The 24079-nt window shown below is 45.7% G+C and overlaps 1 protein-coding gene across 1 annotated transcript in view; it reads left to right on the top strand.

Moving 5' to 3' along the window:
• rfx2 (regulatory factor X, 2 (influences HLA class II expression)) overlaps window positions 1–22654 on the top strand; it is a 38899-nt gene extending 16245 nt beyond the window's left edge. The window contains exons 3-18 of the mRNA XM_083647927.1: window positions 1017–1106; window positions 1385–1467; window positions 3177–3450; window positions 4907–4981; window positions 6506–6687; window positions 6918–7034; window positions 8463–8584; window positions 10746–10864; window positions 15839–15951; window positions 16334–16485; window positions 17590–17687; window positions 18196–18345; window positions 19359–19567; window positions 19812–19965; window positions 20103–20145; window positions 20294–22654. Of these exons, the coding sequence (XP_083504053.1) occupies window positions 1017–1106; window positions 1385–1467; window positions 3177–3450; window positions 4907–4981; window positions 6506–6687; window positions 6918–7034; window positions 8463–8584; window positions 10746–10864; window positions 15839–15951; window positions 16334–16485; window positions 17590–17687; window positions 18196–18345; window positions 19359–19567; window positions 19812–19965; window positions 20103–20145; window positions 20294–20415 (2103 nt within the window). The 3' untranslated portion in view covers window positions 20416–22654. The remainder of the gene's footprint in view (window positions 1–1016; window positions 1107–1384; window positions 1468–3176; window positions 3451–4906; window positions 4982–6505; window positions 6688–6917; window positions 7035–8462; window positions 8585–10745; window positions 10865–15838; window positions 15952–16333; window positions 16486–17589; window positions 17688–18195; window positions 18346–19358; window positions 19568–19811; window positions 19966–20102; window positions 20146–20293) is intronic.
• The last annotated feature ends 1425 nt before the right edge of the window (window positions 22655–24079 follow it).

The raw sequence follows: 24079 nt of genomic DNA, 5'->3' as shown, positions 1-24079 counted from the left end.
TTTTTTACCTGGAGCCCTCTCCTCACATTAATTATTATCGGACGACTCACCCAGTGTTCTCCGCAGCGTTTTCGTCCGTCTTAGGCGTTGTTTTGAGATCAATAGTGTGCAAGCCAGTCCTAGAACGGAGCTCCGTGGGGGCCATGTGGCAGCGTGCTTTTCATCCATGTAAATAGACAGTTTTATTCCCGTTTTTGACCCATATCGTCATAATCTGATCCCTAAAGAACGATCAGACTGCTATTCTCCCCCGGGCTCTTTTCAGCGGTAGTTACAGGCATCCCATTTCCTCCTGTCGGGTCAGTGAGACCAACTCTCGTCAAGTCCCGCGAGACTTTCCTGCCGCTGGCCTGTGGACCGACTTGACGAGAGTTCGTCTCACTGACCCGACAGGAGGAAATGGGATGCTGCTTGTAATCCATGCAGGCGGCCATTGAATTCAAATGGATCGTCCATAATCTTGAAATCCAATAGATATCTGCTAGGCTAGGCAGGCTAAGCTACACAACAAACTGGATGCAAGTGGATGTAGTTCTTCTTCTGTTCTGCCGTATTACCAAACAGAAGAAGAAAGGAAGTACTTGCGGTCCAGGTCATAGTTGACCTACTGTACCTCATGCTTGTAGAGAAAAACACGTTTTTATTTTATTCTTTTATCGTAATGAACATGAATCTCCATCAGTGCTTGCTTGACGAGGGCAAACGGGGGTTGTCAAAAGCCATCAAATATTTTTTTGGTCTCAAACCAACCAACACACGCTGCAGCCCCTCTACCAAAATGGAGAAAGACAAAAAACAAACAAGTGTTCTCCCTGCATTTGTTAGGTATTAATAATGTACGTTGAGGATGAGGAGTTTGCCCTGTGTTCCTAGTGACCTAAAAAGTCAACTAGTGTTTTTGCCTGTATTGTGTATCGTATGTCTGCTCTGGTGTGTGTGTTTGTGTTTGTGTATAATGTATGTGTGTGGTTGTACATGCTGTATATCATGGTGGTATATATCTTTGATCCACACAGAGAGTGCAGCTGGTTCAAACCACAGGCTCAGGTCAGAAGCAAGTTGTTGCGCAATTGACAGTACCCAGGGTTCAACAGGTCCCTCAGCAGGTACACACACACATAGATACGCACATACAGTATACATGTGTGCATGCACACGCGCACACACACACACACACACACACACACACACACACACACACACACACACACACACACATCTCTCTCATATTTTCTCATATTTTGCTCTCCGTTTCTTTATGATTGAAAAGACTTGGTCTCAATGGCATGATATTCTAAGATGTACGTACCTTTCTGTTTATTCATTATGCTTCCCTGGTTGTTGTGAGCTGTACTTTGATTCCCCTGCTTGTTTCTGACTATAGGTTCAGCAGGCCCAACATGTCTACCCCTCCCAGGTCCAATACGTAGGAGAGAGTGGAGAGGCTATTTACACCAATGGAACTATGTAAGCAAAGAGGCTATTTACACCAATGGAACTATGTAAGCAATGTTGCACCACTCCACAGTGACCGCAAAGGAATACGATGCATGTTTTCATATCGTAGTCTGACTCAGAGCAACTTTCATTTCTTAAAAGTATTTAAAAAGGCATAGAATTTAATATTCTCAAAATAAGGCCCTCAAAGTATTGAATTTCGTTTTACAAAATATCGACTTTCCTTACAAAGGTCTTACATTTTTGTCTTGTCCGTTCGCAGGATTAAGGAAATACCATGACGTCATGAATAACTGTCAAATAAAATGTTTTGTGTGTGTCAGTTCAGATATTACAGCAATGTCAGCATCTGTTGATTTAACCCATATGCTAATCCTATCCGTTTTGGATAACAAGCTGCGTTCATTCAGATGAACAATATTTAGACCAGAGACAAAGATTTAAAATCAGATGGGGTCTGAACACACTGCAACTCAGGGCCAGGGTTGGTTTGCACATTACCAAATATATAAGTAATGGCAAAACAATAAACCATCTCTGTTTAGCAACATTGCACGGTGATTCCTTTGACACTTCATACATTCAATCTGAATGAGATCTCTCACTGAACACAAAGTAGTTCTCTAAAGCCAGAAGGCTTTGAAGGCGGGGGAAGTCTCTGGGTAAATGAATTGATCAATTCATGTCGTGTGCCAGTTGCTTCGGTGTTTGCACGGATTGTACAACAGCTATAGAGCAGGTGCATCCATAAGCAATTTCCAGCGGGCAAAACACATTGTTAGATGTACTCGCTCAGGAACGATCGCTTACTCGTAAGTCCCACGCAGACAACGTGGAAAGTAAAGTCACAAGAAACGCCATTATCTGCCTGCACAGGCCTCAGTGGAGGTGGGTAGGGCCCAGAGTGAAGCACAGGCCACAACGTAGCACAGTGTCCAGAGCAGAAGAGATATTCCAAGTATATTGTAGATCAGCAGCAACATGACAAACCTTTGTAGAAATGGTAAATGGCACTAATATTCAATAAACACTGTACAGGAACATGCTGCCATCTTGGAAAGGGGTCAATTGCGTCTGTCAAATCATAAACACAAGCTTTATATCAAATTGACAAGCGGGCAATCTCCAGTGTTTCCCCTAGCAGACGCCCCCGCCAGGCCAGAAAAGAAATTGCAAACAAAAATAATTCTGCTCTCCCCAAAATTTCAATAAACCTTTATGGCATATTATTACAATACAACAATACTGGTGTTGACAGTAATAGAAGATGCCAAAACATTCAAAACGATAAGCATTTTGCCTTTAGGGGCATTGTGCCAGCGTGCAGCGCTGTTCCAAAACGTGTCAACGTGTGTCGTTGCCTGGGAAACGCACATCCCATAATACAACTGTTCGCATCGCATCCCATAATAGTATGATGATACTTGGGATGCCCTTGCGAACATAGATGCGAACAGGTTAGCTAAAAGTTGAGCGTCGCCAGCGAGGGCCCCCACCGTTGCGGTCGGGGTACATTTCGAAATCCCTCCAGGCCTGAAAAGTTTTCTAGGGGAAACACTGAACATCATAGAATGTCAGGTAGGAACACAAACCTGTGTCTGATATAAAAGAAAACCTATCAATCTAAGTAAAGTATAGACACTATGAACCTTTTTGGATTATCATAGAATACGTCCCAGCACGCAGTGATGAGAGCGCTTTGCTCTCTCTCTCCTCAGTCGAGCAGCCTACTCCTACAACCCGGAGGCCCAGCTGTACGGACAGGGCAGCGGAGGACCCTACTTTGACTCTCAGGCCGGGGGAGGAGCTCACGTCACCACGGTGGTCTCCTCTGCCGGCGGAGGCGTGCCCTCTCACGGCATGGTGGGCATCGCCATGGACGTGGGCAGCAGCCACATCATCTCCAGCGGCAGCACCTACCTGATCCACGGGGGAAGCATGGAGGGCAGCCGCAACCACATCTCACACTCCTCACGCTCCTCCTCAGCTATGGTGAGCAGCAGCAGCACCCATCCATCCCACTGCTCCTCACGGGGGCTCCTCCCTCCACACTAAAGCACTCTGGCATAACGAGAAAGGGATTGATGAGCAAGCAAAGCATTCTGAGTGTTAAATGAGATGTCTAAAGAGCACCAAAGACAAAGAGTGGCTGTGAGAGGTCCATCTCTGCTGTGGTGTGTGGGCCAGTGTAAATATCTTCTCTCTACTGTGCATAAATCATTAGCTACTCAAACTAACACACAAATTGGCCTGCCTAGCAAACATCCCCCGTGTCATATGGACGTGTGGACTGCACGGCACACTGGTGTTAACTGTCATCACTGCTGCCTGAGCCTGTGTCCTGACTGAGCAGCCAGCCTTCCAGGAAGAGACAGACAGACCGATAGGGAGGGAGGGAGGGAGGGAGGGAGGGGAGACAGAGGGCTACAGACAGCGAGCTGGGTTGGGGCCTCTTAGCATGGCCGTTAATGTACAGAGAGCAGAGCGAGGAGCAGGAGCAGAGAGCCTGAAGAATCAGGGCACGGGCTTAAATAATTCAGCGCTGCCTTGTTTCTGAAGTTTTCACAGGCACTTGAGCGCCCTGCGAAACAAAGCAACCCCTGGGGCTCATTACCATTTGGCCGAGAGCCCTCGGGGAGCCTTCTTAAGGCTTGGAACATTGCCTGCTTCTTTTTTTCCCTTTTTCTTTCGGCCTCAAATTTGGCCGCGGTGCCGCACATCTTTTCTTTTTTCGACTCTTTATTTTTCTTCTAAGAGCTTTTTTTTTAAAGAAAGTCCCTGGTTTTGTCATTCCCTGTGCCTGCCAATGTATCTCCATTATTTTCTGTCGTCCATACCGGTGGCGATCTGGTGCATTCATTGACGACGGTTTAATTGGGGATACCTAATGGAAAGAAAAGACCAGGATGATATGGAAATATCTTTGATATATAATAACCACTGTCCTCTGCTCCTGCTGTTTTTAGTGAGAACTTACAGTGTGAGTGGTCACTGCATTTCAAATAGACTCTCAAGGTTGCATTGTGTCTGGTGACTTTTTTTACCCATTGTCCCAGAACTTGCTGTGACCTGTGCCCTGTTTGTGGTTCCTATTTGCATACATTAGAGTGTCTGACTGCAAGCCTTCAGTGAGCAGCTTAACCCTACCAGTCCCTTGATTTGCATGCTTTTGTCAGCCAATCATGGTTTTGGCTGCAACACTGACTGATTTTAATGGAAATGCAGAGATCTGGCTGCCCGCTAACAGTCTTATTTCCTTTCTCTGTTATGTCCCCCCCCCCCACCCTCATATACCCATGCTTATTTCTATCTATCTCTCTATCTCTCTATCTCTCTCTCTCTCTATCTATCTCTTTCAATTGCTCATCCTCTCTTCTTGCCTCCCCCCCCTCCCCTCCAATGTCTGTTCGTTTCCCCCCTCGTTTCTGCATGCTTCTTCTCTCTGTAGCTTGAAATGGCGATTGAAAACCTCCAAAAGTCTGATGGAATTGCAACTCACAAAAGCAGCCTGCTCAACAGCCATGTAAGTCAACCAGGAACTTTCTTTTGAAAAAAGACACGAGAAAAGTCTTGGCTGTACCTTTTTTAGGCAGTGTGTTCTACTAAGGTGAACGCATTACCTTCTGCTTAGCTGTTCCTTTGACTCTGCAGCACTGTCCAATTAACTTGCATAATTGTCTGAATGAGTTTTTCGTCCTGAAGCTGGACTTTTGCATTTGCTGCCGTCACTTGTCGCTCAAGAATGTATTCCGTTTCTGTTGCTTTGTTTAATACTCGGCATGTACTTGAGCGGATTGATTTGTCCGCTGTGTGATTGCTTTGCTCCCTGAAGCCAGAATGAACATTTCCTTGGTAATTTCATAACCAAATACATCAAGACGTGACTCTCTCACTGTCACTGTCCGTTATATTGCAGTATAATTTGTGTCCTCGTCAGCTCAATCATAACACAATGAGATGTAGTACTATGTGTACTTGTTTGTACTTCCCCCCCCAATATTTTATTTTCAATTTTTTAATAGAGCAGTACACAAACAAGACAAGGCTAGAAACGGGTCCCAGCTCGTTAGAAATTTTCTGAGTGAGTTGGTTCTCAGGAACCTGAGCCTCTCCATCCGTATAACAGAGATTATGTTCATCAACCACAATTGCAAAGGAGGTGAAGAGGGGGACTTCCATTGCTTCAGAATGAGTTTTTTTTTTACAACAATTGTCGCCAGTGTCAGAGACTGTTGCACAGCTGTAGGGAAGTTCAGAGAGGACTCCGAGCAGTCAAAGATGGCGAGTTCTGCCTCCGGCTGAAGGGTTATTTTGTAGGACTTAAGAGTGCCAGTCAAATATTTTGTTCCAGAATCCTATCAGTGAAGGTGCAGAAACCAGAAGGCATGAGACACAGACAGAGTGCCCTCTGACACCTGTCACACAGTGGTGAGATGCAAGGGTAGATCCTGTGCAACTTATGCTTAGAATAGTGAAGACGGTGAGCGACTTTAAACTGGATTGTACTTGTTTGTACTTAATTTCCCATCGGATTGATGGTTGGGATGGTATTCAACTGGTTTAGATGCTTCCCTGTGTACATTCCAGTTCTTAACCTCAGCAGCCCTCTCTACAATCTTCACGTTATCCACATAAATTCAAATATTATTTTCTGTAGTTGTTTGCAATTTGATTGGCAAATAGGTTATTCCAAGCTTTATGCGAGCTATTTATGATTGCGCTGGCTACAGACGGGGACAAGACAGACTGTGTCCTTCTCAGTATTGTCCGAATAGAATTGATAGCTCTCCAGATGTCTTTGTGCAGTTAACCATTCCCTATCCCGTAGTCATTTACTCCCCCGGTCAAAAAGTCAAGGCTCAGACACGGCTACAGTGGGGAGTGCAATGTTCTCTCCTGTGTTTAAAACAGATGGCTCAGTGATACGTGTCTTTTGACGTGATAATAAGATCCATTGCAGGGCCAGGTGACGGATCAGAGAGGGCCAGTCAGTCCCACTATGGCCGACTGATTGTGAGACTGTGTATCTTTTCTTTTTGTCTTTCAGCTCCAGTGGCTGCTGGATAACTATGAGACTGCAGAAGGAGTGAGCCTGCCCAGGTGCTCCTTGTATAACCACTACTTGCGCCACTGTCAGGAACAGAAACTGGACCCGGTCAACGCGGCCTCCTTCGGCAAGCTCATCCGCTCGGTCTTCATGGGCCTCAGGACGCGACGCCTCGGCACCAGGTACTGAGCAGGGATGAAGTGCTGCTGCTGCTGCGTGCGCCTTAACCATGAAGATGCTGATAACCGTAATCGTGTGTGCTCATCGTAGATGTATGATGGTGGTTCTCTGGGGGGGCACGGGGGGGGAGACTTGCCGATGGAAGAGGTGTAATGATAGTGATTACACTGATCGCAAAGCCTTCTCCTCCTCCTCACTGCTCTTCTGACGTTCTCTCACTGACTCTTACCAGAGGCAACTCCAAGTACCATTACTACGGCATCCGAGTGAAGCCCGACTCACCACTCAACCGGCTGCAGGAGGACACGCAGTACATGGCCCTGAGGCAGCAGCCCGTCCACCAGAAGAGGTCAGCTCTCACTCCCTCCCTGCTGTTTGACATTCTTCCTCCTCCTCCTCCTTCTCCTCCTCCTTCCTTTCTGTTCATCCGGCGCACGCTCTCACACCTGGGTAAACCTAAATGACGTAGAAACATTTCAGTTACGTAAGCTTTTGCATATTCCGCGCTTTGGTGTCACTGAGTCGTAGTGTCTTTTGAATGTCAGCGCTTTGTTTCATCCGAGACTCAACATGAGTCGTAGCGGAAAACCCGTCTCTGTGTGACTGGCCATTGCGTCAGGCCTCGCTCACAGAGTTGGCATGCGTCCTCTCCTCTCTCTCCTCAGAGGGTTTCATAGGCTGATCACAACTCACCTGTGTGCTGCTCCACTCTGGAGCTCTCCATGGTGCCGAACCTGTGTCGAGGCATTTTGGCCACTCATTAGCCATTTTTGCCCTTTTAGTCGGCCCTAATTGCCTACTTCAAAAATCCGTCTCTGTTAGGTCACCTGCAGGGGGTGCTCTTTACACTTCCTGAAAGATTCAGCCCGATCGCACATAAAATGGCAGAGCTGTGGCCGAACACAATTCTACACACACACACACACACACACACACACACACACACACACACACACACACACACACACTTCACATTCTTATTATAGGATAGGATGGAGTGTAAATCTGTGTCATATTGATGACGACACCTTTAATCCTCACCATCGTCACCTGCCTCACTGTCACAACCCTTTCTCTGCTGCTGTCTGTGCTTCATCTTCCTCATTTCCCCTCCTCTTCTTCACCTCTTCTCTTTGCCTTTGTCCGCTCTCGTCCTCTTCCTCCCCGAGTCAGCCCCTAGTTCAGGGATAAGCAACCATGATGTGCCACGGAGAGCCTAGTCTGCAGGTTTTCAATCCAACCAAACAAACAAAATAAATAAATACAAAATAACTCAAATGTGAATAAATTGTATTATAGAATATTGTGTATGGCTAGATTATCATGTATAGATTAAATTGCACTATATTATAGTATTATATTGATTAGTATATACTGTAGCTCTCCTTTCTTTTTCTCATTTGTTTTTTTCCTCTTTGTTTTTGTTTGTCAGTCCGTGTCTCCTCTCTGTGATTTTTAATTATCCATTGTGATTTTCTTTTGTGTGTGCTTATTTATTGTATGCATGTGTTTTCTTTGTTCTATGTGGACCCCTGAAGAGTAGCTGTCCCCTAGTGTAACAGCTAATTGGGATCCAATTAAACAATAAACGCCAGGTGATTGCAATGATTAGTCCCCCCTCTTTTTGAAGGTTTGTTAATCAGTGCAATCATCTGCTGTCGTCCTCGGTTGGAAATAAATCCTGCATATTCTCGACCCTCTGTGGCACCACCTATCCTCGCTTGAGTTCCTTCCAAGCCTAGCCAACATAGATGTCCTGCCCTTCTCTCATGTGCAGGTTCAAACCGCTACAGAAGATGGACGGCATGTCAGACAGCCTGTGTGGCAGCTCTCAGCACTGTGCCAGCACTCCAGAGCAGTCTGTGGCAGCTCAGAGCCAGCACCACCAGCAGTACATCGGTAAGGACAGCAGCTTGGTTGGCCACAGTACCACAGCCTTGTAGAAATGTTGTTGTGACATTGAGAATTAGGGAACTCTTTCAAACCGCTTGTGATTTTGGGTCCGATTCACACGGAGGCATTCCCGATTCGAGTCTGATAATGATCCTGATCATCCTGTAGTGTGACTGCTTTATAGACATAATCATAATGTTGCTGTCTTGATTGGAGACTCCTCAATTACCGACCCCCCCCCATTTTCTGCTCGACGTTTGATATTTCCGACTTGAAATCCTATCCACCTTATTTCTAGCTGCCATGATGCCTATGGGTGCTTCTTCCGGTGTAATAGACGGTTTTAACTTGACAAAAAAAAACGTCTATGAGGCTTTTACAGCAGAGCCATTCTGGTCTACAGCCGTAAGGGTTAATATGTCACTTTTATACATTTAGAAAAAAGTAACCACTTAGATTACTCTTGTGTGCTCAGTTTATCAAATAACGATAAATAACGGCTATTTAGAAATCTGGTTTTCGTTTTCAGCTTTATTTTATGCATTAAATGTCGTTCGGGTGCTGGGATAACGTAATGCATTATGGGTAGTCGGCTAGTGTGGCTAATGCTAGCGCCTAGCGTTAGTTACTTTACATGGCAGTAACACGCTACTGAATGACCAAATTGATTTAACTTTTAACCATTTCGAGTAACACTGTTTCCATACGGACCCCCAGCGTTGGTTAGTTGTTTATAACGTGACTATATTTATAACTTTTATAACGTACTCCGGTTTCCGGTTTATAATTCGGGTCTGCAGCCAAAGAGTATAACAAAGGAAATGGCAAGCTGCAACAATAAGTCACGTTAAACCGGACCTTGTACCCACAATTATTTTGACAGTGGGGCATTCAAAAATAAGGTGGATGGTGTAAAAGGAAGAGAGCGAGCTGACTGAAGCATCACCAACCAGACTCAAGCCATCATTCTGCATAATAAAACCATGTGGAGATATGTGGCCATAGGAAAGAAGCTCTGCATTCCACAGACTTTTCTGCCAAATATACATTGATGTGGGCGGAGATAATCAGCCTTTCGTGTTTGGACGAGCGTTGAGGTAGAAAAAAAAGACTTTTCTGGATGTATTTGGACGCTGTGTGCAGGTCCACAGAGACTCCTGGTGAGTCTACTGTGATTATCTGGTAAACCCAACGATGTGAGTTGACATTTAACGAGGTACTAACGAGGTACTACGCACTAGGGATGGGCATTTCTAGCAAAAACACTATTCGAAATTCGCTGGCCAAAGTCGACTTTTAATCGAAATTCGAAAATAAAATAAAAAATGTAAAATATATATATATAGGTATATATATATATATATATATATATATATTTTTTTTTTGTGAGTGAAATGTTGCATTGTCTCCCCTGATTCTAAGTTTAAGGCTTTATTAATTAATAGAAAAAGCTTCTGCTGTCGATTTTTAGCTCAAACAAGCATTGCACCACTGAAGTAAAGAACATGTTACATGACATTGACATTTTCGAAAATAAAAAACAGTTTTGACAATCATGAGTGGTTCATTAAATATTTAGTAGGCTCAGGTCTGAGTGCCAAAGGGGTGCCAAAGTCACCTCCTCTCCCTCTTCATGGGATTTCATCCGCCATTAATTTTTCCATAAACCTTTCTTAAAATGCTTATAAAAATTGTTTTACTTGCTCAAACCAAGCGATTCATACTTAGAATCAGGGGAGACAATGCAACATTTCACAAAAAAAAAAAAAAATCTTTTTTCGAATTTCGACTTTCAATAATAAAAGTCGACCTTGATAATAACAACGATTATTCGAAAATTCGAAATTCGATGCCCATCCCTACTACGCACCATGACAGAAATGTCCGCTAGCTGACGGTGAAGCGACGAGCGTCACCAACCGGAGCCAAGTCCCTGCAATCGCCCCTCTGGAACGCAAAGTGTGCGGTCCTGCGTCTTGACTGAATCGTCTCGTGTGTGCGCATTTAAAATGTTAAAAAGCGCTTAAAATTGTCGTTATTTCTTTGGCCTCCCACATTTAAAAAATCTGTTAATATTAGAAAATCTTCTAGTGTGTCTCCCCAAAATAGTGTGTGCGAGCGAGCGAACGAGATGAGTGACACCTGTGCATACTTGTGCTTTCTGTAGACGTGTCCCATGCCCTGCCACCGTTTCCCACCCCTGACCTTGGCACCCAGCCTCTGCCTGAGCGCATCAACATGAACGATATGAAGAAGCTGCAGACACTCTACAGAGACCACTGTGAGGTAGGTACCCTCTGGAAGTGTTCTGTGTTCACACTCGTCTGAAGCTCCAGCCTGGCTCTGCTCGCATCATTAGATCTCCTCACCCCATCGCCTTCACAACACGCCCATCCTGACAAATGCCATAATTTACATTTTCTATAGATTTTGGTTTTGAATACTAATTATTCTCAGCTTTTCCACACACATAAACATGCGCATAGTTAGTGATACATTTGAGTTGGTTTTACAGCAATGCAGTGTCAACCACAATCAAACAAGACGTTGTTGTTGTTGTGTGTCCTGCCACTGCGTTTTATTCTGTCACAATCTGTCTTGATTGGTCAGACATTTCAGTTATTTTATACATGTTCCTTGCCTATATATACATCTATGTATTGTATATAATGCTAGTAACATATCTAATGTTGACATTTCTGTTTTATAGCTGGATAATGTGCATTACTACATGATCATTACCACTTTTTTAAATGTGGCTTACCACACGAGTCATAACTAGAGTCAAAATAAGCTCTTCATGGTACAGATTGAAAATTGTGTTGTCAGATGATCAGATCAAAAATGAATGCCAACGTATCAAATTGTTGACAAACTCATACTACGTATCAAGATCCTTATCGAATTGGTCTAACTAGATGACTACTGTCAAATAGATGAATGATGAATAGTTTGACAGTTATTGAGAGTTGATTTGAGTTAATGAGTTATTAATTTGAGTTAGTGTGGACCAGTGATGTCACTGGTCCACACTTTAACACTCAATAACTGTCAAATTAAATGACAGACTTCAAAACCGTTTACAGTTTTCTGATATACTGATGTTCTAATGATCCAAAGCTGGTTGAAAATGGGCGGAGTGTTCCTTTAACCTTTTCTTGTGGGGGGAGGGGGGAAACATCAGACACAAATTATGATTCAAAGTAGAGTTAGGGGGGCTTTAAATAGGAGAGTGAAAGCCAGTATAAAACGGCTGAAAGCACAGTGTTGACTTGAGTTGACGCAGAAGACGTCTGATGAGATGACATGTCACACCACGGTACCACGCTGAACGTGAGCGGGCTGGACAGACAGAACACTCCCACAGGATGACACCACGCTGAACGTGAGCGGGCTGGACAGACAGAACACTCCCACAGGATGACACGACCTGGCAACCATGATGAGAGAACCCATATGGAACGTGAACGTTTGGGCTCTTTCTAGGCAGGAGAAGAGAGGCTGTGAAGAGCTGCTGCCCTTATCATATTATCCCTCCTGCCCTCCCCTCGTCCAGCCTCACCACCACGCTCCTCCTTTGTTCCAGCCATCCTTTCATCTCTGTGCAGCTTTCAAGACATGCCAATTAACCTTTCAGCGCGCTGGGCGGACATCTTGGTGTCTTTGTGGCGGCCTCCCCTCGGGCCTTTGTGTTGTCTTGTCTGTGGACGGGCACATGGGCTCCTGTCTTTTTGTCTGTCACTCTCACAGCTCCAAAGATTCTCGCTGCCATTGGACATTGAATGTTTCTGCATTTTGCTTTCTCCCCCCCACAGCGACCTGTTGTTAACACATTACAGCAGGCTTTTATTGCCCTCATTTAAGGTTACAGCACAAATAAAGGTAACAAGTTGGCGCAGGCATCGAACAAACGACTTATTTCTCACTTAACTTTCATGTCGTTAAGAGCCTGTCTGTGCAGGCGTAGTTTCTCTTTTTTGAGCGGCGATATATAAACAGGCGTTCAGCAGCAGCAATATACACACAGTCATGGTCACCATTGTGCAGCATGCATTTATTAATGTCAAGGTTTGTTGTGCGCGTGGAAGTCTTGGGGCGGTGGAGGGTTAAGGTTGTTGGGGCAGTGTGGGGTTAAGGTTGTTGGGGCGGTGTGGGGTTAAGGTTGTTGGGGCGGTGGGGGGTTAAGGTTGTTGGGGCGGCGGAGGGTTAAGGTTGTTGGGGCGGTGGGGGGTTAAGGTTGTTGGGGCGGTGTGGGGTTAAGGTTGTTGGGGCGGTGGGGGGTTAAGGTTGTTGGGGCGGTGTGGGGTTAAGGTTGTTGGGGCGGTGTGGGGTTAAGGTTGTTGGGGCGGTGGGGGGTTAAGGTTGTTGGGGCAGCAGAGGGTTATGGTTGTTGGGGCGGTGTGGGTTTAAGGTTGTTGGGGCGGTGTGGGGTTAAGGTTGTTGGGGCGGTGTGGGGTTAAGGTTGTTGGGGCGGTGGGGGGTTAAGGTTGTTGGGGCGGTGGGGGGTTAAGGTTGTTGGGGCAGCAGAGGGTTAAGGTTGTTGGGGCGGTGTGGGGTTAAGGTTGTTGGGGCGGTGTGGGGTTAAGGTTGTTGGGGCGGTGGGGGGTTAAGGTTGTTGGGGCGGTGTGGGGTTAAGGTTGTTGGGGCGGTGTGGGGTTAAGGTTGTTGGGGCGGTGGGGGGTTAAGGTTGTTGGGGCAGCAGAGGGTTAAGGTTGTTGGGGCGGTGTGGGTTTAAGGTTGTTGGGGCGGTGTGGGGTTAAGGTTGTTGGGGCGGTGTGGGGTTAAGGTTGTTGGGGCGGTGGGGGGTTAAGGTTGTTGGGGCGGTGGGGGGTTAAGGTTGTTGGGGCAGCAGAGGGTTAAGGTTGTTGGGGCGGTGTGGGGTTAAGGTTGTTGGGGCGGTGTGGGGTTAAGGTTGTTGGGGCGGTGGGGGGTTAAGGTTGTTGGGGCGGTGTGGGGTTAAGGTTGTTGGGGCGGTGGGGGGTTAAGGTTGTTGGGGCGGTGTGGGGTTAAGGTTGTTGGGGCGGTGTGGGGTTAAGGTTGTTGGGGCGGTGTGGGGTTAAGGTTGTTGGGGCGGTGTGGGGTTAAGGTTGTTGGGGCGGTGTGGGGTTAAGGTTGTTGGGGCGGTGTGGGGTTAAGGTTGTTGGGGCGGTGTGGGGTTAAGGTTGTTGGGGCGGTGTGGGGTTAAGGTTGTTGGGGCGGTGGGGGGTTAAGGTTGTTGGGGCGGTGTGGGGTTAAGGTTGTTGGGGCGGTGTGGGGTTAAGGTTGTTGGGGCGGTGTGGGGTTAAGGTTGTTGGGGCGGTGGGGGGTTAAGGTTGTTGGGGCGGTGTGGGGTTAAGGTTGTTGGGGCGGTGTGGGGTTAAGGTTGTTGGGGCGGTGGGGGGTTAAGGTTGTTGGGGCAGTGTGGGGTTAAGGTTGTTAAGGCGGTGTGGGGTTAAGGTTGTTGGGGCGGTGTGGGGTTAAGGTTGTTGGGGCGGTGTGGGGTTAAGGTTGTTAAGGCGGTGTGGGGTTAAGGTTGTTGGGGCGGTGTGGGGTTAAGGTTGTTGGGGCAGCAGAGGGTTAAGGTTGTTGGGGCAGCAGAGGGTTAAGGTTGTTGGGGCAGCGGAGGGTTAAGGTTGTTGGGGCGGTGTGGGGTTAAGGTTGTTGGGGCAGCGGAGGGTTAAGGTTGTTGGGGCGGTGTGGGGTTAAGGTTGTTGGGGCGGTGTGGGGTTAAGGTTGTTGGGGCGGTGTGGGGTTAAGGTTGTTGGGGCGGTGTGGGGTTAAGGTTGTTGGGGCAGCGGAGGGTTAAGGTTGTTGGGGCGCTGTGGGGTTAAGGTTGTTGGGGCAGCAGAGGGTTAAGGTTGTTGGGGCGGTGTGGGGTTAAGGTTGTTGGGGCAGCAGAGGGTTAAGGTTGTTGGGGCAGCGGAGGGTTAAAGTCGTGTGGGGTTAAGGTTGTTGGGGCAGCAGAGGGTTAAGGTTGTTGGGGCAGCGGAGGGTTAAAGTCGTGTGGGGTTAAGGTTGCCGCAGGCTAGTCTTTCCTCGACTGTGCGTGTCTGTTGTCTGTCTCCCCACATCTTTTTTTCGTCTTCAAGGCATGCTGTCTTTCCTGTGTGGTGAAAACTGGGGAGGTAAATGCTCTTGTTTGAAGGGGATGGGGAATTCTCCTTTTTGTTTTGGAGTTCTGTGTTTGACCTGTTGCCGGGGGCAACGGTAAACAAGGTTACCATGGCGACGGCGGGAGAGGAAGCAAAAACATATCATGTGATTGAAGCCTACACTGCTGTGTAACAAGATCCAGCGGCAAGTGCGTGTCCTGCCAGAGAGAGAAAGAAGAGAATCTCTGGGCATGGTGTGAATCATACGCTCATGCTCAATACACACTGAATGGAGCTGTGACAAAACCTCTGCCCTGCGAGAACCTTCCTCTGCTCTTATGAATGGCTGTTTGTTTGTGTTGTTAGCCTATATCTCGTGTGGTAATAATAGCATCTCTTTAGGGTGACGGGGCTCAAACTGTCCTTTCACTTTGGCTGATGGCGTACTCCTTTTGCTTTCATTTGTTGCGCAATATGCACAACTTTTTTTCAAGGCTCGTGTGCGTATGAACAGGAAATAGGAAGTCACATGATGAGTCAGTTCAGGTCAGCTGGCGACTGAATGTTAAAAGGAGGAGGTGTCTCTAAAGCAGCGCTTCCCAACCTTTTCTAACTCAGGGCCCACTTGAAAAGCTCGTGGGCGACCTCTGACCCCATAACAAATACCCAGGTCAAATAATGCACTTTTATTTTCCCCAGTCACTAACACAGCATCTGAAACATGTTGCAGCATTTTCAGTGTAACAGTTTTCAAGGAGCTGTATGTATGTATATATACGGTATCTATATATATAGATATATATATATCTATATCTATCTATCTATATGGACCACCAGAGGGCCTGGGCCCACAGGTTGGGAATCGCTGCTCTAAAGCTACTAATAAGGACAACCAGGACAAAACAGGTGAAATCAAGTTGAAATGAAATTCCCAACAAAGGCTGAACATGGCCTTTAGGATCTCCCTGCTGATGGATGTGCAGGGCCAGTGTTTGGCTGGCTCATTGTCTAACCAGGAGGGCTGAGAGTGAGTGAGAGGCTGCCTGCCTGCCTGGCCTGCCGGTACAAACTTTGTTGTGTGTCTGGTTGCCATGGCTCAGCTCTGTGTGTTTTGTCCTCCCTCCCTCCCCCTCTCCTTCTCCTCTCTCTCTTCCCTCCCTTCCTCCCCTCCCTCGCTGCTCTCCCGCAGGCCACTCTGGATGTGGTGATGAACCTCCAGTTCCACTACATTGAGAAGCTCTGGCAGACCTTTTGGTATTCAACACCGCCACCTAGTGACGGAACCACCACCATCTCCAACAGGTCTGACCAAACATATATACAGGCTTTATTGTTGGAGACAAAGACGGAGGGAAGCAAGGCTGCTTGGAATAAAATTACATCATAGATTTGGAAATCCAGATTGGGGGGGGGCGGGGGGGGTTAAGTATTTTATCTACTGTACTTTGAAATTGAAAATGTAATAATAAACTTGGAAAGAAAAATATTTTCATGCAGGAAAAACCTTCTGGTTTTACATGATACACTTTGCTTAATTTAGTGTGTTAAAGCACTGTTACTGGACACAGTTGTAAAATTGTAACTTTGCTTGACACTATTGCTCATATGCATGTAATAATAATGTAATAGTCTGCATCTGGGTGAACTCATATGTGGCGTGTCTGTTTTCCTACACCGTGTGTAGTGATGAAGAGCTGGATGGTGTGATACCCAGGGACAAGCTGGTGGCTCTGTGTAAATATGAACCAGTCAGACTGTGGATGAGGAGCTGTGACCACATCCTCTACCAGGCTCTGGTGGAGATCCTCATCCCTGATGTCCTGCGGCCCGTTCCCAGTCAGTACAACATACACCTCATGAGCACCTCAGCGTTATGACATACTATACAATGGGGAATGAAAGGAAAGAGAGAATGGCACACTGTAATGATAAGAGTACCACGGGAATGAGCTTATGAAACTGAACTGTGTGTTCAGCAAGATCATCTTCATAAATGGCTTTTTTTTAGAATGCCATTTTCAGAAGATACTTCAAAAGTCATAAAAGCGATCTACATTTGTGAAGATTATCTTGCTGAACACAAAGTTCGCTGTTTCATAAACCTGTTGTTAACCACAGACCTGATTTCATGCACTTAATAGTTAGAGAATTTTAGCAAAATGCTTGGACCATCTGTGAAAAAATTTACTACCAATAGCTTTCTTCACCAATGTGTTCTTATAGGTGTCTAGAATCACCTCTCAATTAGTGCAAACCCAAATCCTCGTGGAAAATCCTGATTGATTATACACTGTGCTTTACATAACAATAACCAATATACCAATATCATATGGTCAGGGAGACATTTTTACTCAAAAATAATGTTTGGAATGGATTCAGCACCCCTGAAAACCCCTAGTTAGACACCCCACAAGTTCATTTTAGACTTTTAATTTTTATCATATTTTTCACCCAAGCCCTCGGGGCACCTTAACTTTGATTGGCTCTCCAGGATTTTCCACGAGGATTTGGGTTTGCACTAATTGAGAGGTGATTCTAGACACCTATAAGAACACATTGGTGAAGAAAGCTATTGGTAGTAAATTTTTTCACAGATGGTCCAAGCATTTTGCTAAAATTCTCTAACTATAACTGAAATTCCCATACAAAAATCCCATTGACTTTTACGCGTAACAACCAGGAAGTGCAGGGACTTCTGGGTAAGCCTACAAAAATATCATGTCATCCCTGTGGTACTCTATATACACCGACACCACACCCAGCATGAACTCAGAGGGGTCTATTCTACTTTATTTTATTATTCAACTACTTAAATGTATGAGCTGCATTTATACACCTTTATTTATTATGCTTAATTAATTAATTATTATTATATATATAGCTGAGATGTAGTAATGATGCCATCTCTTATTAGTGATTTCCCCCCCCCCCTCTTCTCAGGCACACTCACTCAGGCCATCCGTAACTTCGCCAAGAGTCTGGAGGGCTGGCTGACTACCGCCATGACAGACTTTCCCCAAGAGATTGTCCGCACCAAGGTAAGAGAAAAAGTAGGATCCCCCTTCCACCTGCTATTGACAGGCGTCTCGGTCGTACCTGGACTCTCCAGATCAGCGGTATTCAATTAAAATTCAAAGAAGTCCAGTTAGAGAAAATTTCCTCTAGTATGCACATTGAAATCTGATTTATCTTTCCCTTACAAAATGCAGATTGCTCCACACACCATCATTTAAAATTGACAATAATCATGTTCCAGATCTGTGATCCGTGCCACCTACCAACGTTTATTTTCAGTTTGTGTAGTTGGATTAAAGACACACTGCGTTTACACTTGGAGCTCCTGTGAATTCTTGCTCTATCCAAACACATTCTAGTCACCTGGGACGCTTGTTGTTAATGCCAGGTGTAGCAAGGGTCTTAGAAAACTGAACCAATCACCTTCAATCCTGATTTGTAGTTTATTCAGCAGTTTTAAAATCATCAAGGGTGATATAACTCAGAACCTACTGTGGATTCTTCTGTGTGTGTGTGTGTGTGTGTGTGTAGGCGGCGGTGGTCAGTGCGTTTGCCCAGACACTGCGTCGCTACACCAGTCTGAACCACTTGGCCCAGGCAGCCCGCGCTGTCCTCCAGAACACCTCCCAGATCAACCAGATGCTCTCCGACCTCAACCGGGTCGACTTCGCTAACGTCCAGGTAATCTAGTCTGTTGTCGCTTATGTGTGCGTTCACTATCTGTGTCATGGAGGTATAAAGAAACCTGGAGACTGTGTTCCAAGATGGCGGCCCATTCATGAGATAGAAAGCTATGAAAATTTCATCACGACTATAGTGACCAAAATCAGCATTATCACGGTTTGTTGAAATGTGCTGAAAATTTTCAAAAAGTACTAATACACTCACAGAAATTATTTCACCAAGTTTTATATTGAAAACTCAGACTCAAAAAGGATTGACTCACTCACTGAAATCATTTCTCCAAGGCTGCGCGTTTGCATCTGGGAGACGGTTGCCAACTTTGGTTGATGATGGACAGTATTTTACCATGTTTTTCAAAGCACTGTAATCACAGTAACAGTAATCATGGTACCACGGTTTTAATGATAATGAAAATTTGAAACGGTACGGTTATCGTAAGGAATTTGATCACGGTTATCATTAAAACCAGTTATCGTTACATCCCTAATTCATTCCAATGAAAGCTGCTCACCCAGCACATGTGCTACTTCCTGGTGGACCCATAGATTCTGCGCAGTCGTGTTTTTCTTGGCCCCGGTTCTCCCACATGAACCAGACTGAGCCAGAGAGAGAAATGGAGCTCCAGGAAATGGCTCTTGGTGGCTTCTAAAGAAAAATGGACCCAATAATTTAAGACTTGATCATACAAAAAGTCGTTTTTGACTTTGAGTGACACACAGAAATCTCCCCCCGGAGTTTTACAGCGGCTTCTTTTCCCATGTACGGGTATGGGGAAAAGGCTTTCTGGGTCCCATGGTTTCGCGTGACATGCAATACCGAGCTTGGCCACAATGCCAAAATTGCATCACAGCCCAGAGCTGTTCCTGGGGGGCTTGGTCTCTGTATGTTCTGCCATTCGGTTTGTGTCTTTCGTCTCATGTTGTCTCTGTCTGTGTCTGCCTGCCTGTGTGTCACTGTGTATTGTGGATTCTGGCTCACTGTTGTTTGGGTGTGTTTGATGTGTTGAACAGGAGCAGGCGTCCTGGGTGTGCCAGTGTGACGAGAGCGTGGTTCAGCGTTTGGAGCAAGACTTTAAGGTGACCCTGCAGCAGCAGAGCTCCCTGGACCAGTGGGCCGCCTGGCTGGACAACGTGGTCTCCCAGGTCCTAAAGCCCCACCAGGGCAGCCCCAGCTTCCCCAAGGCTGCACGCCAGTTCCTGCTCAAATGGTCCTTCTACAGGTAGGGATGGAACAACTGAACTGTTCCTACTTTCCCACTCCCTGCATTAGTCTATTTTTTTCCACTTTTTCCACTTTCCATTCGGCTTGAAAGTATGTTCTGCTGTATGCGTTTGTACTATTCACCTGCTGTCTCCCAGTGCTGTGTGTTTAGTGAGAAACTAAACCTACAAAGTGTTTTTGCGAGCTGCAAACCCAACAGCATGTTATTTGATTCTTTCTCTGTTCCTTCTCCCTCCCTTTAGCTCCATGGTGATCAGAGACCTGACCCTACGCAGCGCAGCCAGTTTCGGCTCCTTCCACCTGATCCGACTGCTCTACGATGAGTACATGTTCTACCTGGTGGAGCACCGGGTGGCCCAGGCCACCGGGGAGACGCCCATCGCTGTCATGGGAGAGGTGAGAACAAGGATGAAACGGCAAAACCTGGTCAAAATACTAAAAATAATGTTGTGGAAATTGACATGCATAGTTGAGTTAGTCCAAAGAGTTTGCACTAATGCTCTCTCCCCATCTGTCTCTCGCTGTAATTACAGTTCAGTGACCTAAGCTCTATGATGCCCTCACTCATGGACAAAGGTAAGCGCTAGTCTTAGAGTGGTAGCTAGTAGCTACTGTGTCTTATTAGTCTACCGTCGTATTTGGAGACATTTTTGTATTCCGTCTAATTGGGATCATGTGAGTTGTAGCTCTAACTGAGCCTACTTTGTTCTCCCTCCGCCAACAGACCCATCCTTCTCCGATGAAATGAGCGACATGGGCAGCGACGGTGACGTGTCCAGAGGGCCGACTGAGCCGGCTGTTAAGAGAGAGAGGATTGAGATCAGCCACTCGCTGCAGGAGATCTGATCCAGCCTAGACATGGGGGACAGATGGGGGGGTCAGAGAGAGCTGCCCGGACCAGCGCCGCTCCCCTGTCACCCCGGCCCGGACCAGCGCAGCTCCCCCCGTCACCCCGGCCCGGACCAGCGCCGCTCCCCCGTCACCCCGGCCCGGACCAGCGCCGCTCCCCTGTCGCCATGCCCGGACCAGCGCCGCTCCCCCGTCACCCTGCAGATTGTGAGCTCCAGCGCACACAGTCCTTCCACAGCCGGCGTGCGCAGTCAAGTGTACATAAAGACGTGAGTAGCGATGTCCAGTCCTCCCCTCGCTAGTGTATATATAGACAGTGATCTTTTCTCCCAGGGAAAACATGTAAATCTCACCCAGGAGCAGGGTTACGTCTGCGGTTTTAACTTAACAGGGGTGGAATACAGTTCTGATTTCTTTACGTTCTTGTTGCAACTGTGAATAAGAATGACTTTGTGCAGTACCCTTTTTTTGTTGGATGTGTAACTTTGAGTGGTGGTGTGTGGTGTTTTTTCTTTTGTTTTGTTCTGTTCAACTAGCTGTGCCATAGTGTCATTTGAGTGCCTTAGAATGCTAAATCTTAAACCACCACTACAGATGTCTATCTCTCTCCCTCAGCTGTGCCTCTACCGCAGTATGAATGTATCGTCTCCGAAACCTCACACATTCGAAGCACCTTTAAAAATGGATGAGGTGTGTCAGGCGTGTACTCCTCCTCGTTGCCTCTGCTGCAGCTAGCAGCAAAAAAACACAAAAACAAAACGCACATCCATGCAACCTCCTGACCCAAAGGACTCGTCCCTCAGTATATCCCACCAGCTCAGCCATAGTTGTGGCTCTGTCAGTCAGTAGGGCGTCATCACGAAAACCCTCATAGTAGCAGGGAACTCAGTCCATCAGCTTGGCTGTATAAGATGTTGATTTATTTACCTCAGTAGATTTCTATGCTGTGCTCTGTTCGGCTCAGATGACATGAAGCAACGTATACAAGAGTGTAGCCACTGTTACTGTTCGTGTCTGCCGATTCTGTTCCCTTTCGTGTAAATAGTTCTCCACATCGTTCATCCAAATGCCAACAGAAAAATCCTGTGATGGCTTCTTCTCCACGTGTTTCTTAAGGATGCATTCAACAAGTCCCGACTAAGTGACCCATATGTGCAGAGCTATGTCTACTTTAGCTGCCACGGAGTCTGGAACAAACCCAGAATTACTCAAGTCATCGACTTCATGGAGATAGCAGACAGTACATGTTCAAGGCCCAGCAAGCATTTCCTCGACCTGCGTCGATGTTATCGGATCCAATCGACGTCGGTTCAAGACCTGACTTAGATTTTTGTTTTCTGCATTTTTTTTTAATTTTTACAATCTAGCTTCACTGCAACTGACTGACCAGTGGGCAAGCCCACCCCTGAGGATGCGGAAGTGAATTGAAATGCTGTATTTCCTCGAATGGCCACTAGGCGTCGGGGGCAGTAGGCATTCCCCCCCACGTTAAAATGCCCGACTTTGTAACATGATCTTTCCAGTTAGGGGCGAAACACTGTTTTGGTCTATATAGCTAATTTCAACTTATAACAACTGTAGGGGGTAAATTTGTATATAACTCAGCCGTTTGATGTAAAATAGATGATAGAAAAGGGGGTGATTGACAGATCGCCTGTAACAGTGATCACGCAGCTTGCCGATCACGGACCAATAGCAGGCAGAGCTGCGGCTCTGGGAAACTCCCATCTCACGTGAGGATTCAACCCATTCCCTCCCACTCTGCTGACGAAAAATCAAGATGGTGACACCCACCGTTTGAACTCCGCCAGGAAAATGAAATTTAATGGGACAGATATGTCATTTATGTCTATCTGACACATGACTTTAGGGTTATGCCCTCAAACTCCACTCTGAAACACAAACGTGTTTATATTTAAAAAGTGGGCGTCAAGTAAAGTCTTGGAGTCAAGGAGTGGACATCACAGTGTGACCATCGATCACAACAATTTCACAACCAAATAAAGTGTCGATCAAAACAAAAAACAGACATGCATTTGCTGTAAATGCCGGTTCAGAATTGGGATCAGAATGAACAAATAATATAAGAATGGATAAAAATGTGATTTGACCTCGATTACAACCATTTAGTTATCCTCAATGGAGATTTCAGTGACAAAGTATTTTTCTCTATGATTGAAATAGGGTGATATTCTGGGTAGGGATGGGCATTTCTAGCAAAAACACTATTCGAAATTCGCTGGCCAAATTCGAATTTAATTCGAATTTCGAAAATAAATAAAAAAATGTAAAAAAAAAAAAAAAAAATTTTTTTTTTTTTTTTTTTTTTTTTTTTGTGAGTGAAATGTTGCATTGTCTCCCCTGATTCTAAGTCTACGGCTTTATTAATTAATATAAAAAGCTTCTGCTGTGGATTTTTAGCTCAAACAAGCATTGCACCACTGAAGTAAAGAACATGTTACATGACATTGACATTTTCGAAAATAAAAAACAGTTTTGACAATCATGAGTGGTTCATTAAATATTTAGTAGGCTCAGGTCTGAGTGCCAAAGGGGTGCCAAAGTCACCCCCTCTCCCTCTTCATGGGATTTCATCTGCCATTAATTTTTCCATAAACCTTGCTTAAAATGCTTATAAAAATTGTTTTACTTGCTCAAACCAAGCGATTTGACTATACTTAGAATCAGGGGAGACAATGCAACATTTCACTCAAAGAAAAAAAAAAAAAAAATTTTTTTTTTTTTTTTTTTTCGAATTTCGAATTTCAATAATAAAAGTCGACCTTGATAATAACAACGATTATTCGAAAATTCGAAATTCGATGCCCATCCCTAATTCTGGGCCAGATGATAGGACTTGATCTGGACCCTATCAGGCTCTCTCTCCATTGGTCCCGGTCCGTCCGTCCTTGGCGGGAAGTTCCGTGATTCAAACCCAGCTCTGGGTTTTAGCCATTACTGAATGGCGTGACGTCAGAAAAACATTCAAATCAGCTCATCAGATCCACGTATCAACCCGTCACGCCCAGCGTTGATTATACCTCTGATAAGACGTTGAAATGTTTGCTGGGAGCCCTCTTGCCTAACTGGAAGTCTGTCTATCCATGTGTGTCGTGGAGCCTTATTTCTTGGCGTAGCCTACCGTACTTCTTATCTATCTAAAGTAATAGATGAATCAATGCATTTTTAGAGCTTTGGACCTGTAAAACCAAAACCCCTTAAGAAAAGTGGATCGTGTCGGCATCTGAGCCGGTACACGCTCCCAGAGTTCAGATGCTTTGACCGCGTACCGTTACTCAGATTAACTCTTGTATTCTATTTGGATTGGATAGGAAAATGCAGTACGTTCTTGGGATTTTCCCTTTCCACGATTACTTCTCCAGTCCATGTCTACTAGTCCTATCTACATGATACATGGAAGTACAAACAGCTCCCACAGCTTATGCCCATAGAAGACTTGTTATATATAGCCATACAGTAGGACTTTAGGCCTAAATGTGTGACACCAAGATACTGTTAAACTATTTGAATATATATATACATATATTTCTTTATATGATGTAGAATGTGTGTTCTGTGGCCTTTGGAACTACTCTGTCTTTGCCTAATCACTTCTCTCCTCACACTGTACTGGTCACATTGTATCGGAAGAAAATGCTTT

The sequence above is a fragment of the Poromitra crassiceps genome, assembly GCF_964638095.1.
Source record: "Poromitra crassiceps genome assembly, chromosome: 12".
Lineage (NCBI taxonomy): Eukaryota > Metazoa > Chordata > Actinopteri > Beryciformes > Melamphaidae > Poromitra > Poromitra crassiceps.
Note: the sequence above shows the minus strand (reverse complement) of the source record. Positions and strands in the feature narration are given on the sequence as shown.